General features: G+C 43.9%; 1 protein-coding gene across 1 annotated transcript; it reads right to left on the minus strand.

Moving 5' to 3' along the window:
- Positions 1 to 314: 314 nt before the first annotated feature.
- cldn7.S (claudin 7 S homeolog) lies at positions 315 to 6,881 on the minus strand. The gene is made up of 4 exons (XM_041589015.1): positions 6,056 to 6,881; positions 1,502 to 1,666; positions 1,164 to 1,248; positions 315 to 1,020 (listed from the first exon to the last, which is right to left on the minus strand). Exons 1-4 carry the CDS (start codon positions 6,276 to 6,278, stop codon positions 852 to 854), a joined length of 642 nt encoding a protein of 213 aa, XP_041444949.1. The 5' UTR covers positions 6,279 to 6,881; the 3' UTR covers positions 315 to 851.
- Between the last annotated feature and the right edge of the window lie 12,444 nt (positions 6,882 to 19,325).

Here is a 19,325-nt window from a genome sequence, read left to right on the forward strand (position 1 = left end):
CAGACTTGCAGGGCTGGTAGCACAAGGCGAGTGCCAGTGTCCCACATGCCTCCGGTTCAGCAAGTTTGGCAGCAGAGAAGGAAGATGTACGACCTGCTGAAGAATGTTCTGGAACTGTGATTAAAGAGGACCAGTTGCAAAGTGAATAAAGACACCTGGATCTAGATTAGGCACCCATGACCTACGGGTCCCCCCATTCTATTCTATGACCCAATAAATAAGAGGATTGACACTCAAGCTCGTCCCCAGTTGAACTGGAAGGAAGTGGAGACCATGAGCTGCTATTCGAGATGGACAAGAAACTGGATCTTCCATTGAAATAAAAAACAAGTGTTTTATTTACAAAAACAAGACAAAATCTGCTACAAGTCACAATGCGTATAATCTAGACAAGATACATAGTGGGGGGTTCTAGGGCACCCTACACCCCAATGTCCCAGACCAAGCTGCCTTCAGGATCAGACACACTGGCTTACTGCTCATCTTGGGATTTGAGTTAAAATTCCCCACTATTTCCCTTCAAACATCATTAACAATAAAAGCCCCCTTATCGCATATACCCCCAGCACAGCCAATCAGCTGCCTTATTAGTATAAAGTGGTTGAACAAGCACAGAAATATTCGTTCATTCTTCAGTCACACAAATGGAGTTGGAAGCAGCACCCCAGTGTCCCTCCACGTGACCCCACAAGGCACATTATACAGGAAGGGTCCAACATGGCCACCTCGGGTACTACTTTGCCTAGTCAGAGTTTTTCTTCCGCTGTAAGTGCTGGAGATTAGGGTGCAAGTGGAGGGCCATGACCTGGATGGGTGCTGCTCGAATAAGGTGTGTAACAAGGTTTGCATGATCAGACATAGTCCCTTCCAGAAGATGGAGCCTTGGACTTTGCTCCAGACTTGGGGTACTCCTTCTGGTAGTTATTCTTGCGGGAACATGAGCACGACAACAGGCCTCCTCCTATAAGAACCAGGAAGGAACCAGCCCAGCCAAGGAACACTCCGGCACCAAACTCATACCTGGTGGAGAAGAGAAACCTTGTTAGAAATACAAAGGCACCAGAGAAGGGATGTGGCCAATGGGAGCAGGGTGCCCTACTAATCTGCAGGCAAAAGTTGGACTTGACTATGTGAACTCAATGGGTACAAGCCAGGGCACTTACTTGGTATTGATCGGCAGAAGAGGGTTGTAGAAATCCCGGATAATCTGATTGCCATACCAGGAGCAGGCAATGAGAGCGGCAAGACCTAGAGAAGAAGAAGAAGAGTCCATCAATGTTGGGGGTCAGGTTATGCACAGTTGGGAACATATCAGGGTCAGGAAAAGTCCAGAACATTCATTTGCTCCACATCCTAGAGGGGTCTATCTCTAGACTTTATTCCATGCCAGGGTTTCTCATGAATGCTAACAAGGTTTGTTTGGGATGTCATAGAAGCATGAGGAATCTCAGCAGGCTTCAGTCGCACAACATCCAACGAGGAAGGGTGGCCATGTATTTACCTCCAAGTAGAAAAACAAATCCACCAGTCATTGCCATGCGAGCTTTCTTCACTTTATCATCTCCCCCGCAGTTGGTGCATTTCATGCCCATGGTAGATATGGCAACTCCAAATATGCCCAGAATAATGGAGACCACCATTAGGGCCCGGGTGGCCTGCAGAGAGGCTGGAGGGAGAGAGAGAGAGAGAGAGAGAAACAGGAGCATGAGGCAGAAGTCCTTCACCAAGGAACATACCAATTCTGTGCCCCTTATGTAGGGGCCTAACTACCCCCAGATATCTGGCTCACCCCAGTATAACAGGTGTAGTACTGAATTTTGGATATTCAACAATGGGTTAACAGATATTTGCCTTTCCATCAATGGCAACTGTGAAGGTACAAGACTGGACAACAGTCATCCTGCCATAAAGCAATCCTTGCAGCTGCAGTAATGTCCATATCAAAGAGATGCAAATAACTGGACATACTGGTGTGGGTGCAGGGATAGCAAGCGTTCCCAAGGGAATGACACTCTGCTGGATCAACAAAGGGACACCTGGAGCATTGGATTATGGGATTTCTTCCACAGTGCATCCTAACTTGATGTCCCTTGTCTATCTAAGAAGAGATGAACCATCTTCAAGAACAGCTAACATCGACCTGATTGGCTGGGACTGTCTTTTGGGTGTGGCTGTGTTGGGAACAGGGTAGTATGTTTGTTTGAATGGTCTTCCTTATGTTTATACAACGAGCATTGTAAATACTTTATTAGTTTGTTCCCTTTCTACCTCCCTCCATCTTAGTTCATTCCCTTTTTATGTTATACCTTTTAGTTCCTTTGTAAATCTATCCCACTTATTTAAAGATCAGTCTGTCTCGAGTCATTAGCCTGGCACCCCAAAATAGAGCAGATCCAACACAGGGGTCCAGAGTAAACCAGTTCAAGGCAATCCTCCCTTTAACATGAATGGCGGACCTCCAGCAAGTACTCATCTGACCCACCTTAAGGGCCTAAAATCTCCCCCTCCCTCCCAGCCTATAGGTTCTCCCTGTACACAAACTAATATGCTGCCACTAGCCCATGTCCCAGCAGTCCCCTGTAAGGGCCCCCAGAACCCCCTAAAGACAGAACTGGGGCAAATACCCTAAATCATAGGCCTCCAACGCAGAGTGTGAGGCTCATTAAGTACAGAACGTGACTGGAGCAGATTCTTATACTGATCAATTAAGCCTCTCATGTGGCCCAGATCTTGCTGAACTTGCCCCAGGACCTGCCTGATCACTCCCATAGAGCCAACACCCTCAGGAGACACAGACTCCACCTTCCCATTACACATCAGCACATAACACACGGGATGAACTGGTATGAGGGGGCGGCAAGGTTCAACCAATCACATGGTGTTCCTTACTCTTAAAGGGACAGATCCCCCTTGTGCAACAGTCTGCTCTTGGTACGACAGTATGAGGAGGCATCTTACTGTGCTCCTTGTTTGTACTTGTTGGTTCCTGCCGTACTGTTCTCTATAGGTGGCCATAGACGTAACAATGGAGATGTGTCCTGGAGAAGCTCATTCATTCCAATCCACACGTGTAGAGCTGAATCATCAGATAAACTGATAGAAACAATACAATTCTACCTGGATCTGATGATTCAGCACTAAAACAATGGCCCATGTCCATGAGCCGACCCATATCCAAGTCTTCTGCCCATATCAGCACTCGACTCGTTTCCCACCATAAACATTCCTTAATATCGTATGACAATTCCTTTTGTACAATATTATCTCTGCGTCTATGGCCACCTTTAAAGGCGACCTGTAGGATCAATGGAAAATCCCAATTATAAGTAATATTTGGTGTTGCTTTTCCATGGGGCTAATAATGAATATTTAACAATAGCCCCTTAATTAGAGCTCCCTATAGATCTTCTCTGGTTTCAAATGAGGGCTGGGCGTGTCCCTGGCAGAAGTACAGCCAATCACAGCCCTGCAGTCACACAAGCACAGACAGGCGTCAGTTCCCTATCAGGTCCTGCTAGCTGCTGATTGGTTCCTGTCCTACAGTGCAGTGAGCTGAGAGCACAGCCTGGGAATTCAGGGAGCAGCAAGTGGAAGGGAGGGATTATTAGGGGATCTGCAGAAATATTCAATAAATCAGCCTGAAACACTACTTTTTATGCACAATTTATCTAAACGAGTCTAATGCACTGGTACAGTCTTATTTCTTACACTAAATGTCTCCTTTAAGACAGGGTAGAGCTTATTGTGTGCGCAGAACATATATTTATATATAAGGGAGGAGAGAGGTGCCATATTGATTTACTTCCGTCATATGCAATTTACATTCATACACCTCTTCTGTTATATACCACCAACATATCCCATTCCCATCAGTCCCTGTCCCAGTGAGCTTACTATCTAAGGTCCCTATCCCATTCCCATCAGTCCCTGTCCCAGTGAGCTTACAATCTAAGGTCCCTATCACATTTCCATCAGTCCCTGTCCCAGTGAGCTTACTATCTAAGGTCCCTATCCCATTCCCATCAGTCCCTGTCCCAGTGAGCTTACAATCTAAGGCCCCTATCACATTCCCATCAGTCCCTGTCCCAGTGAGTTTACAATCTAAGGTTCCTATCACATTCCCATCAGTCCCTGCCCAAGTGAGCTTACATTCCAAGGTCCCTATCACATTCCCATCAGTTCCTGCCCCAATGAGCTTACAATCTAAGGTCCATATCACATTTCAATCAGTGCCTGTCCCAGTGAGCTTACAAACTAAGGTTCCTATCACATTTCAATCAGTCCGTGTTCCAGTGAGCTTACAATCTAATGTACCAATCACATTCCCATCAGTCCCTGCCCTAATGAGCTTACAATATAAGATTCCTATCACATTTCAATCAGTCCCTGTCCCTGTGAGCTTGCAATCTAAGGTCCTGATCACATTTTCATCAGTGCCTGTCCCAGTGAGCTTACAGTCTAATAGTTCCCATAACTGAGGGGCCATTGTGAGTAGGAGTGGCCAGATGAAAGCTACACAAGTACATGAGTGGGTATGAGTGGGTATCAGTGGGCATGAGTGTGCCAGTCACATCTAGCCATGTCGTGCCCCACCCATAGACTCAGGTGCCTCTGGGGAGAGTCAAGGACGTGTGTGTAGGGAACATTCAGCAGCTGCAACCTGACTCCTTTCATTTCAGTCTCATCAGTAACCTGCCGCTGGCTGCACCGCATTGAATAGCTGCCAAGGCATGACTCAATGTGATTGGACGGCTGTGAATAGAAACTCCGCCTCTAGACCAAGAGAGGAACCTGTTGGGGCAGAGAGGCAGCAGGTGCCAGTCAATCAGGTGGAATAGAATGAGGTCAGGCAGCACAGGTTGCCCTTCATTTAGACTGTAAGCTCTTGTGCAACAGACCCCTTTATTCCATTTAGTATGGGGTGACTCACATGGTGTAGGGGATCCCTGGGCTAAACCAATGTGCTCCTATAGGCACTCAGTGTTAATCTTATTTGCCCCTATGCCATACAGTGGGTGTATCAGAGATAGGTCAGAGCCCAGGGGCCACAGTCTGACACTGCTGAATACTAACTCACAATTCTAACGCACCTAACTCACAAACCTAACTCACAAACCTAACTCACAAACCTAACTCACAAACCTAACTCACAAACCTAACTCACAAACCTAACTCACAATCCTAACTCACAATCCTAACTCACAATCCTAACTCACAATCCTAACTCACAATCCTAACTCACAATCCTAACTCACAATCCTAACTCACAATCCTAAACCCTACCCTGGGCAACTGCCCAAAATTCAACCCCTCCCCAAACACTCCCCCATCACATCCATCCCTTGGTCAGGACCCCCAATGTATCACAGTAAGGATATAGACAATCATCTCCCCCCAATCAACATTCAGTCTCAGCTGTGAGAGTCAATAGCATTTTCTCCAACTGTCACCCCCAAATAGCCTCCAGCCTGAGCCCAGACATCTGCCTGACAGTTTGGGAATGGCCGTTGTACTGTGTAACGGGGAGGGAAGGTGAGTGGGGGAGGGGAAGGGAGTGGGGGAGGGGAAGCCATTGGACGGCAATAAAGGTGGGACAGGTGAGTTTCACAGAAACCAGAGCAGGGGGAGGGGAAAGGTAACCAGAGGGAGGAGTCCTGCTTATTTCCTTCTCTTACCCTCCCCCCCCCAGAGGGGCTGTGACCAATGGCCCAACAATTAACTGTACCCCCTCCCCCCCTCAGGAAATGATTATTATTATCATGAATGTGTTTATTACCCCGCAGGTGATTTAGTGCAAACAAATGTAAACTGTCAGATAACCCAGTGACCCGAGTGTGAGACTAATCAGCGGCAGATAAGGGGCAGATAAGGGGCAGATAAGGGACACACACAGTCCTATAGTCACAATAACCCTCCCCAGCAGCACAATTACACCCACGGGCAATAAGAATGGAACACGGGGCAGTTAAACTTAAGAGGGAGGGGGAGGGGCAGATCGAGTAGAAGCAGTCGGACAGGTTTGGGGCAGAATGTGGGCGAGTCCCGGGACACTTACCGTCCAGCTGTAACAAGGAGTCATAGACTTTGCACTGCATTTGCCCGGTGCTCTGAATGGCGCAACTCATCCACAGTCCCTGATAAATGGCCACGGCGGTGATGATCTGGTCCCCGGCGTACGAGGACATCTTCCACTGGGGCATAATAGTCGCTGCGATCAGTGCGATCCAACCCAACATCGCCAGCACGAAGCCGAGGAGCTGCAGCCCGGAGTTGGCCATGACTGGTGTGGGGTCGGACGCGTGTGGGGTCGGAGAGAAGGAGCCGAGCCTGGGAGATTAGCAGCTGCTCCTGGACTTACACTGGGGCACCTACTGTTCCCACTCACTCGACGTTCTACCAAACAGATTAACGGCCGATAATCCTCTGACTGTGTCTCCTTCTTCTCTTACCTACACCTGAGCCTGGGTCTTACCTGCAGCTCCTTTATCAGCAGTGACACGCCCCCTGCCCCGCCCACCTCAGACTCACACAGAGAAACACTGACTCAACTGAAACCATCTCTCTTTCTCTCTATGTCATAATAATACTCTACCCCTCCCCCAAACACTCTCACTGTCCCATTCCCTCTGTAACTCTATATTTATATATATATCACTTTAGATTGTAAGCTCACTGGGACAGGGACTGATTTTAATGTGATAGGGACCTTAGATTGTAAGCTCACTGGGACAGGGGCTGATGAGAATGTGATAGGGACCTTAGATTGTAAGCTCACTGAGACAGGGACTGATCTTAATGTGATAGTGACGTTAGATTGTAAGCTCACTGGGACAGGGACTGATTTTAATGTGATAGGGACGTTAGATTGTAAGCTCACTGGGACACGGGACTGATCTTAATGTGATAGGGACCTTAGATTGTAAACTCACTGGGGCAGGGACTGATGGGAATGTGATAGGGACCTTAGATTGTAAGCTCACTGGGACAGGGACTGATGGGAATGTGATAGGGACCTTAGATTGTAAGCTCACTGGAACAGGGACTGATGGGAATGTGATAGGAACCTTAGATTGTAAGATCACTGGGGCAGGGACTGATCATAATGTGATAGGGGCCATAGATTAACCATGGGCAGGGATGGGGAATGATAGCACTGGGCCAGGGACTGATGGGAATGTTATAGGGAGTTAGATTGTACACTCACTGGAACAGGGACTGATGGGAATGTGATAGGGACTTAGATGGTAAGCTCACTGGACAGGGACTGATCTTAATGTGATAGGGACTAGATTGTAAGCTCACTGGACAGGGCTGATTAATGTGATAGGGACTAGATGTAAGCTCACTGGACAGGGACTAGATGGGAATGTGATAGGGACTAGATTGTAAGCTCACTGGGAAGGGACTGATGGGAATGTGAATAGGGACCTTAGATTGAAGCTCACTGGGACAGGGAACTAGATCTTAATGTGATAGGGACCTTAGATTGTAAGCTCACTGGGACAGGGACTGATGGGAATGTGATAGGGACTTAGATTGTAAGATCTCACTGGGGCAAGGGAACTGAATGGGAATGTGAATAAGGGACCTTAGATTGTAAGCTCACTGGGAAGGGACTGATGGAAGTGATAGGGACATTAGATTGTAAGCTTCACTGGAACAGGGACTGATGGGAATGTGATAGGGACCTAGATTGTAACTCAACCTTGAGATGGGACTAGAATTGTAAGCTCTCTGGGCAGGGACTGATCATAATGTGATAGGGGCATAGATGGTAACTACTGGAACAGGGATGAGGGAATGTGATAGGGACTTAGATTGTAAACTCACTGGGACAGGGACTGATCTTAATGTGATAGGACCTTAGAAGCTCACTGGGACAAGGGACTGATCTAATGTGATAGGGATGTTAGATTGTAAGCTCACTGGGACACGGGACTGATCTTAATGTGATAGGGACCGATTAGATTGTAAACTCACTGGGCAAGGGACTGATGGGAAATGTGATAGGTTCAGATTGTAAGCTCACTGGGAAGGGACTGATGGGAATGTGATAGGGACCTTAGATGTAAGCTCACTGGGCGACTGAATGGAATGGGACTTAGATCTAATTGGGAGGGGACTGATCTTAATGTGATAGGGACCTTAGATTGTAAGCTCACTGGGACAGGGACTGATCTTAATGTGATAGGGACCTTAGATTTTAAGCTCACTGGGTCAGGGGCTGATGGGAATGTTATAGGGACCTTAGATTGTAAGCTCACTGGGACAGGGACTGATGGGAATGTGATAGGGACCTTAGATTGTAAGCTCACTGGGACAGGGACTGATCTTAATGTGATAGGGACCTTAGATTGTAAGCTCACTGGGACAGGGACTGATGGGAATGTGATAGGGACCTTAGATTGTAAGCTCACTGGGGACGGGACTGATGGGAATGTGAAAGGACCTTAGATTGTAAGCTCTCACTGGGACAGGGACTGATGGGAATGTGATAGGGACCTTAGATTGTAAGCTCACTGGGACAGGGATGATGGGAAGAGGGTGATAGGGAAGCTTAGATTGTAACTCACTGGGCAGGGACTGATGGAATGTGATAGGGACTGCGGATTGAGCTCACTGGGAGGGAACTGATGGGAATGTGATAGGGACCTTAGATTGTAAGCTCACTGGGACAGGGACTGATGGGAATGTGATAGGGACCTTAGATTGTAAGCTCACTGGGACAGGGACTGATCTTAATGTGATAGGGACCTTAGATTGTAAGCTCACTGGGGAAGGGACTGATCATAATGTGATAGGGGCCTTAGATTGTAAACTCACTGGGACAGGGACTGATGGGAATGTGATAGGGACCTTAGATTGTAAGCTCACTGGGACAGGGACTGATGGGAATGTGATAGGGACCTTAGATTGTAAGCTCACTGGGACAGGGACTGATGGTAATGTGATAGGGACCTTAGATTGTAAGCTCACTGGGACACCTTCGGGGCTGATGAGAAATGAGTGATAGGGACCTTAGACTTGTAAGCTCACTGGGACAGGGGCTGATGAGAATGTGATAGGGACTGGTTAAGAGTTGTAAGCTCACTGGGGAGGGATGCTGGAATGTGAAGGGACCCATTAGATTGTAACTCACTGGAAAAACAGGGCTGAATGGGAATTTGAAGGGGACCAATTAGTTTAAGCTCCCTGGACAGGACTGGATGTGAAATGTGATAAGGACTAGATTATAAACTCACTGGGGCACGGGACTGATTCGGGAAATTTATAGTGAACCTTTGCAGGATTGTATAACTCACTGGAAAGGGACTGGATGGGAAGGGTAGGGACCTTAGATATTGTGAAGAAGCTCACTGGACAGGGGAATGCGATGGAATGGATTACGGGAATCTTAGATGTAAGCTCACCTGGGCAGGGACTGATGAATACGCGATAAGGGGACCTTTAGAATTGTAAACGTCAACTGGGCGAGGGGACTGATCATAAATTGTGATGATGTGCCATAAGATTGTAAGCCAACGGGCAGGGACTGATGGAGTATAGGGACCTTAGATTAAACTCACGTGGAACAGGACTTGATGGGAATGGTGATTAGGGACTTCAGATTGCAAGCTTCACTGGGACAGGGTGACTGAATTCTTAATTTGATAGAGGTACCTTAGATTTGTAGAGCTCACTGGGGACAGGGGCTGAATGAGAATGTATAAAACTATTAAGATTTAAGAATTACTGGGAACAGGGACTGATGGGAATGGTGATAAGGGACCTTAGATTGTAAGCTCACTGGGGACAGGACTGATGGGAATGTGATAGGGACCTTAGTTGTATAGCTCACTGGGGCAGGACTGATGGGAATGTGATAGGCGACCTTAGACTGTAAAGCTACTGGGACAGCGGACTGATGGGATGTATAGGACCGTTAGATTGGTAAGCTCACTGGGACAGGGTATCTGATGAATGTGATAGGGACCTAGATTGTATAGCTCACTGACAGGGGACTGATGGAATGTGATAGGACCTTAGATTAGTAAGCTCACTGGGGGCAGGGACTGATGGGAAATGTGATAGGGACCGTTAGATTGTAAGCTTAGCGGACACGGGCTGTTTTTATGAATTGATAGGGACTAGATGTAAGCTCAACTGGACAGGGATGAATGGGAATGGTGATAGCGAAACTTAGATTTGTAAGCTCACTGGGCCAGAGGACTGATAGGGTGATATGGGACTTATATGTGTAAACCTCAATGGGGCAAGGGACTGATCATAAGTGTGATAGGGGCATAGATTGTAAGCTCACTGGGCATCGGGACTGATGGGTAATGTTATATGGGACCTAGATTGTAAACTAACTGGAACATGGGACTGATGGAATTGTTGATAGGACCATTAGATGGTAAGCTCACTGGGACAGGGCTGCTGGGAATGTGATAGGACCCCATAGGATTTTAAGCTTCACTGGGCGGGACTGATGGAATATGTGATAGGGAATTAGGATTGCGTATAGCTCATCTGGGAACAGGGACTCGATGGAATATCAGTTGATAGGACGCTAGATGTAAACTTACTGGGAGAGCAAGGGACTGCATCATAATGCTGACTATTGGCGCATTGGACGCTCGCCGGAATTAGATTGGTATGCTCACCTGGCGACACGGACTTGATGGGAATTATAGGGACCATGCTTAATCGTAAACTCACTGGCAGGGATGAATAGGAAATAGGACTCTTAGATTGTAAACCTCACTGGGCAGGGGCTCACTGGAATGAGGTATAATGGGATCCAGGAGAAATGTAAAACTATAGTGCAAGTTGGAGGGCAGTTGCAGTGCTTAGTCCACATAGTCAAAGTGTCACATTATAGTCACTAGCGCAACATTCCCTCATTCTGTTATTCACTAATTATTAATCAACAGAAGCAATGGGGAATCCATAGAAGAGTCTCATTTAGCGCCACCTGCTGGTTGTAACCAGTCACTGACAGAACCTCAGACAAGTCATTGGGAGGAAGCCACACAGAGAAGAGCAACACAACAACATGGCAGTGGGGGGGAATAGTTACACCGACTGGGCAACTAATAGCCCTGATTCCATCCAGCAAGTCCTGGTGCCCATTTGTGGTACATTTCAGCAGCACATACATTTGGTAGAAGGGAGAATGGATGGTGCAGATCACAGGGAACACTGGACTTGACTACAGGTTGAACTAAGAGTCAGCATACCTGAGAGCACTTATACCTGAGAGCCCTTATACCTCATACCTTGAAAAAGGAACAGATACCTGCAGAGCACTTATACCTAGAGTGCTATACTTCAATACCTGAGAATACAGATACCGAAAGAGCCCTTATACTCATAACTGAGAATAACAGATACCTGTCAGAGCCCTTATACTTCACAACCTGAGAATACAGATAACTGAGAGCCCTTATGCCTGAGAGCCCTTATACTTCATACTGTGAGCATACAGATACCTGAGAGCCCTTATATCCTCATACCTGAAGAAACAGATACCTGAGAGCACTTATAACAATACTGAGAGCCCTTATACCTCATAACATGAGAATACAGATACCCTGCGAAACAGATACCTGAGAGCACTTTATACCTGGAAGCCTTATTTACCTCATGACCTAGAAATACAATACCTGAGATGCATTATACCTGGAGCCCTTATCACCTCATACTGAGAACAGATATCCTGAGAATACAGATACCTGAGAGCACTTATGATACCTTGGGAAGCCTTATAATCCTCATAAGCCTGAGAATACAGATACCTGAGGAGCACTTATAACCTGAGAGCTCCTTAATACTCATACTTGAGAATATATCATGATACCTGAGAGCGCCCTATACTCTCATACCTTGAATAATACAGATACCTGAAGAGGCCGCTTTAAGTGAGAACTTATCCTCATACTCTTGAAGAATACAGATAACCTGAGAGTCACTTACGTCATACCCTGAGAATACAGATACCTGGAGCCCTTATACCGTCCATACACTGAGAATGAACAGATACCTGAGAAACAGATACCCTGAATGCACTCTATACATGGGGAGCCACTTATTAAACTCATACCTGAGATACAGAATCACCTTGAAGAACTTATACCCTCTGGCTGGGAGCCCCTTATCTCATACCTGAGAACACAGATAGCCTGAGAGCAATTATATCGGGAGCCCTTATACCTCATACCTTGAGAATACTAGAAACCTGAAGCATATTATACCTTGAGAGCCCTTATAGCTCATACCTGAGAATACAGATACCTGATAGCCCTTATAACTTCATAATTGAGAATACAGATACCTGAGAGGCCCTTTATACTTCATAACCTGAGAATACAGATACCTGATGAAGCCTTCTTAATCCTGAGAGCCTTATACCTTCAAATAGCTTGGAATACTAGTTACTGGAGCTCTATACGTAGAGCCCTTAGTACTCATATCTTGAAGAAACAGATACCTGAGAGCCTTATAATCCTCATACTCTGAGAAGACAGATAACTAGAGCACTTATATTCATACTGAGAATACAGATACCTGAGAGCCTATTATACCTCATACCATGAGAATACGAGATAACTGAGAAGCCCCTTATACCTCCATACCTGAGAATACAGATACCTGAGAGCACCTTATCTCATACCTGACATACAGAAACTGAGAAGCCTCTTAAACCTCATACCTGAGAATACAGATAGCCTGAGAGCCTTATACCCTGTCCATACCTGAGAATACAGATACCTTGAGAGTCATTTATACCTGGGAAGCCCTTATACCTATACCCTGAGAATACAGATGACCTGAGAGCCCTTAATACCTCATATCCGAGAATACTAGGATACCTGAGGAGCCATTTATACCTGGAGCCCTTATATCCATGAGAATACAGGATACCTGAGAGCACATATATATCCTGGGAGCTCTAATGATCTGATATAGTCAGCCAGATAACTGATGAGCCCGCTTTATACTCATAGCTGAGAAAACAGATACCTGAGAGCCTTCAACCATCATACCTGAGAATACAGATACCTGAAGCGCACTTAATACTGGAGGCTCCTTATATCTGAGAAATAACCGTACCTGAGAGCACTTATGAACCTCATTCCTGAGAATACAGATACTGAGAGGCACACTAGCGTTATACCTCATTACCTGAGAATACAGTAAAGCCTGAGCAGCAACCTTATTAGGCCTCATATTCCTGGAATCACAGATACCTGGAGCCCTTATATCTCATCCTGAGAAATATGACAGATACCTTGGAGCCATTATATCCTCATACCTAGGAGATATAGCAATACTTGCGAGCACTTATAATCTCATACCTGAGAATACAGATAGCCTGAGAGCCCTTATAACCTCATACCTGAGAATACAGATACCTAGAGCACTTATACCTGGCGCCTTATATCTGAGAATATCAGATACCTGAGAGCACCTTTACCTCATACCTGAAAGAAAACAGAACCTTGAGAGCATTATACCTGGGAGCCCTTTAGCCTCATCACTGAACTTACATGCACCTGAGAGCCTTTATACCTCATACCTGAGAACAGATAACTTGAGAGCATTATACCTGGGAGCTCCTTATACTGAGAATTCACGATACCTGAGAAGCACTATTAACGTGGGAGCTCCTTATATCTGAGAAGACAGATCTTACCTGAAATACGAGATACCTGAGGAGCATTATACCTGGAGCCACATATCTGAGAAATACAGATCACATGAGAGCACTATCACCCTCATACCTGAGAATACAATACCTGAGAGTGCCCTTACACCTCAAACCGTTAGAAACAGATAATCTGAGAGCACTGTATGACTCAACTGGAGAATACAGATTACCTGAGAGCCTTATACCTTCATAACCGAAAACAGATATACCTGAGAGCACTTATAACCTCAACCTGAGAATACAGATACCTGGAGAACCTTATATCTCATCCCTGAGAATACAGATACCTGAGAGCACTTATATTACCTGGGAGCCTTATTATCTGAGAATACAAGATACTGAGAGCACTTATACTCATACCTGAGATACAGATACCTGAGAGCCCTTATAACTCAATACCTGAGAAATACCAGATCCTGAGAGCACTTGATAACCTTCATACCCTGAGAATACAGAATAGCCTGAGACCCTTAATACTCATACCTGAGAATACAGATACCTGAGAACACTTATACTCTCCATACCTGAAGAAGTACAGATACCTGAGAGCCTTAACCTCATACCTGAAATACAGATACTGGAGCACTTTATACCTGGGAGCCCATTAACCTGAGAACAACAGATACCTGAGAGCACTTGATAGCCAGTCATACTGAGAAATACAGAATGACCTAGAGCCTCTTATACCTCATACCTGAGGAATACCGAGAGCCCTATACCTCGATATCCTGAGCAGATACCTGAGAGCACTTATAACCTCCCTTATACCTGAGAATACAGATACCTGAGAGCACTTAATACCTGGGCAAGCCCTTAATCTGAAATACAGATATCTGAGAGCACTTATACTCATACCTGAGAATACAGATACCTGAGAGCCCTTAATACCTCAAACCTGAGAATACAGATACGAGAGGCATTATACTCAACCATGAGAATACAGATACCTGAGAGCCTTATATTCTTCATACCTGAGAATACAGATACCTGAGAGCCACTTATATCTATACCTAGAGAATAGACAGAAGTAGCCTGATAAGCCCTTATATCTCATACCTGAGAATACAGATATTGAGGCACACTTATACCTGGGAGCCCTTATACCTGAGAATACAGATACCTGAGAGCACTTATACCTCATACCTGAGAATACAGATACCTGAGAGCCCTTATACCTCATACCTGAGAATACAGATACCTGAGAGCCCTTATACCTCATACCTGAGAATACAGATACCTGAGAGCATTTATACCTGAGAGCCCTTATACCTGAGAATACAGATACCTGAGAGCACTTATACCTGGGAGCCCTTATATCTGAGAATACAGATACCTGAGAGCACTTATACCTCATACCTGAGAATACAGATACCTAGAAGCCTATACCTCATAACCTGAGAATACAGATGCTGAGAGTACCTTTCTCATACCTGAGAATACAGATAGCTGAGAACACTTTTACTCATACCTGGAGATACAGATACCTGAGCGCCTCATATCTCATACCTGAGAATACAGATACTCTGAGAGCCCTTATCTCATAAGCCTGAAATACAGATACTTGAGAGCCCTTATACCATTTAACCTGAATACGAGATACCTGAGAGCACTTATATCTCATACCTGAGAATACAGATACCTGAGAGCACTTATACCTGGGAGCCCTTATACCTGAGAATACAGATACCTGAGAGCACTTATACCTCATACCTGAGAATACAGATACCTGAGAGCCCTTATACCTCATACCTGAGAATACAGATACCTGAGAGCACTTATATCTCATACCTGAGAATACAGATACCTGAGAGCACTTATACCTGGGAGCCCTTATACCTGAGAATACAGATATCCATGCTCTGTAAGGCTACAGAATCCCTTGGTTATGGCGGGAGATGAAGGAAACGGAACGTCACATCTAAAGAGCCTTTATGGACCTGGTGGGATGGGAGGTGGTACCACATATAAACACCTCCTTAATTCTCTTACTTTTAGCCAAAATGCAAAAAGAGAGGCAGAAGGGTCGGAGCAGGAGATGTTATGATCAATTCCAACTTGGGAGAAATCAATAGTTAGTTGGAGCCTCTGGGGGTGAGAAGAACTAGTCACATGTGATTGAATGGTGGGATTGAGTTTATAGTAGACCAGAGTCTGATGGGGTCGGAATAGGTCGTCGCCCCAGTCCCACGTTTGAGTCACGGCAAGTAATGAGGTTCCCCTTAATTCTGCCATTGATTATTGTAATATTGGTGTTTAGGGAGTGGATTTGTTATTAGGGGCATATTAATTAACCGGGGTGGTTTAACCTTAACAGCAATATCATGCATCTCCCTGCGGGGTCCTGAGGAGGGTCTTGTCTAAAGTCATGGGGAGACCTGGAAGCTAATGAGCGAAAGTATTGAGGAAATAGAGAAAAGTGGGTTTCTGGGAGACCAATTCCACCGGCATAAAGTGATTCTAATGGTACGTTCTGGCCTCACACCCCCCCCACCACCAAATAATGGTCTGACCAAGTCCTGCTTCTTATTTCACTGAGAATGGAAAGGAACTACCGGTCTAGTGAGTAACCAACAAGGGTTTTACATCTGCGGCCCCTACAGAACTTGTGTTGTCCTAGTGCTGGGTGATCCTTATAGAATCATTGCTCAGGATGGAATGCTGATATATATATATATATGTTGGCTGAAGGTGGAGTAGGAAAGCATCTGGTGGCCCCACTAATTGAGGGGTTCAGTGGTGAAGGACATGTTAATAGAGAAACATGGCAGTGGTTGTTGACAATGAGACAAGCTCAACATTGCTGAGTAAAGATAAGGGGATCAGAAAATGGCAAATTGGGGGCATTTTCCAAGGAAAGTCCCATAGAGGTTGGTCACGATGGGTCCCCGTTTATTTCCAAAGAATCAAATCTAGAGGGTTTGTTCTTGTAGCTGAACAGTGTGAGAAAGACTCAACAGAACCTACTGTTACTGGATGGGAACCATTATACCTTGGACTTCTTCTACCTGGAACGCGCTTCTACTTTATTGGGAGGTTGTAAGCGCTTAGACAACATACTGTGTGATGCTGGGGTGGTACAGTAGTGTGAAGCTTCTGAACTGACCACTAATGAAATAGAGAAAGTACAGAGAAGAGCAACTAAGCTGATAAAGGGAATGAAGGGATCAGTTATAGGGAAAGGCAAGTTGGGATTGGTTACACTGGGGAAGAGACAGTTAAGGGGATATGATCACTATATATAAATATATAAGGGGATATGATCACAATATATAAATATATAAGAGGGATATGATCACGATATATAAATATATAAGGGGATATGATCACGATATATAAATATATAAGGGGGATATGATCACGATATATAAATATATAAAGGGGATATGATCACTATATATAAATATATAAGGGGGATATGATCACGATATATAAATATATAAGGGGGATATGATCACGATATATAAATATATAAGGGGGCATTGAAAAAAAAAAAAAAAAAAAAAAAAAAAATAAGGGGGATTGATCACGATATATAAATATATAAGGGGATATGATCACGATATATAAATATATAAGGGGGATATGATCACTATATATAAATATATAAGAGGATATGATCACTATATATAAATATATAAGGGGATATGATCACTATATATAAATATATAAGGGGGATATGATCACTATATATAAATATATAAGGGGGATATGATCACTATATATAAATATATAAGGGGGATATGATCACTATATATAATATATAAGGGGATATGATCACTATATATAAATATATGAGGATATGATCACTATATATAAATATATGGGGATATGATCACTATATATAAATATATAAGGGATATGATCACTATATATAAATATATAAGGGGATATGATCACTATATATAAATATATATGGGGATATGATCACTATATATAAATATATAAGGGGGATATGATCACTATACATAAATATATAAGGGGGATATGATCACTATACATAAATATATAAGGGGGATATGATCACTATCTATAAATATATAAGGGGGATATGATCACTATCTATAAATATATAAGGGGGATATGATCACTATCTATAAATATATAAGAGGATATGATCACTATCTATATATAAATATATAAGGGGATATGATCACTATATATAAATATATAAGGGGATATGATCACTATACATAAATATATAAGGGGGATATGATCACTATACATAAATCTATAAGGGGATATGATCACTATATATAAATATATAAGGGGATATGATCAGTATATATAAATAATAAGGGGATATGATCACTATATATAAATATATAAGGGGATATGATCACTATATATAAATATATAAGGGGATATGATCACTATATATAAATATATAAGGGGATATGATCACTATATATAAATATATAAGGGGATATGATCACTATATATAAATATATAAGGGGATATGATCACTATATATAAATATATAAGGGGATATGATCACTATATATAAATCTATAAGGGGGATATGATCACTATATATAAATATATAAGGGGATATGATCAAGATATATAAATATATAAGGGGATATGATAACTATATATAAATATATATGGGGGATATGATCACTATATATAAATATATAAGGGGGATATGATCACTATATATAAATATATAAGGGGGATATGATCACTATATATAAATATATAAGGGGGATATGATCACTATATATAAATATATAAGGGGATATGATCACTATACATAAATATATAAGGGGGATATGATCACTATATATAAATATACAAGGGGATATGATCACTATATATAAATATATAAGGGGATATGATCACTATATATAAATATATAAGGGGATATTATCACTATATATAAATATATAAGGGGGACAGTAATGAAATAGAGAAAGTACAGAGAAGAGCAACTAAGCTGATAAAGGGAATGGAAGGGATCAGTTATGGGGAGAGACAAGTTGGGATTGGTACACGAGACAGAAAGGAAGAAGTGATGGGAAGCTTGTGGGCCCAATGAAGAGACAGGTCAGTCTATAGGTCAGGACAGGTTTATAATAGAAATCTGTGGGCGAAGGAGGCAAATTGGGCTTTTACTTCTCCTATGAAGGAACCACAAGGGAAAGAACAGCTTAGTTTGCCTTTAATCTTCAGCACACAGGCCACACTAAGTTGCAAACAAACTGAACATGTCCCAGGAGACCCCCCCCATCATGTTACAGAGCTCTGCCCATTCCATTCACTCCAGCCTTTCTACAGGACAGAGTTGCAGAACTACACTTATTCTGCACAGCCCGTTGCCCCAGTTTGACATTAGCACTGCACTGTTCCTTTAAGAGAAGGCTATTCCCTGATTGACAGGCAAGACAATGGCAGCAGTTGCTATGGAGCGTTCCAGGATACAGATGCTCTATGGGCCCCACAGCTTTTGGGATAGAGACGTAGCGGGGGTCAGTTACTGTATATTCAGGGCCAAGAGTGGGATTAACCCCATAGCAACCATTGCACTGGGCACACACGGGGGCAACGGGCAAGTTTAGCAGCTCATTAGCCAATCTGAGGGGCAATTACATGTTCCACCCCAGGGAAGAAAGACATGGGACACTGGATGTGC

Source organism: Xenopus laevis, chromosome 3S, assembly GCF_017654675.1.
Source record: "Xenopus laevis strain J_2021 chromosome 3S, Xenopus_laevis_v10.1, whole genome shotgun sequence".
Taxonomy (NCBI): domain Eukaryota; kingdom Metazoa; phylum Chordata; class Amphibia; order Anura; family Pipidae; genus Xenopus; species Xenopus laevis.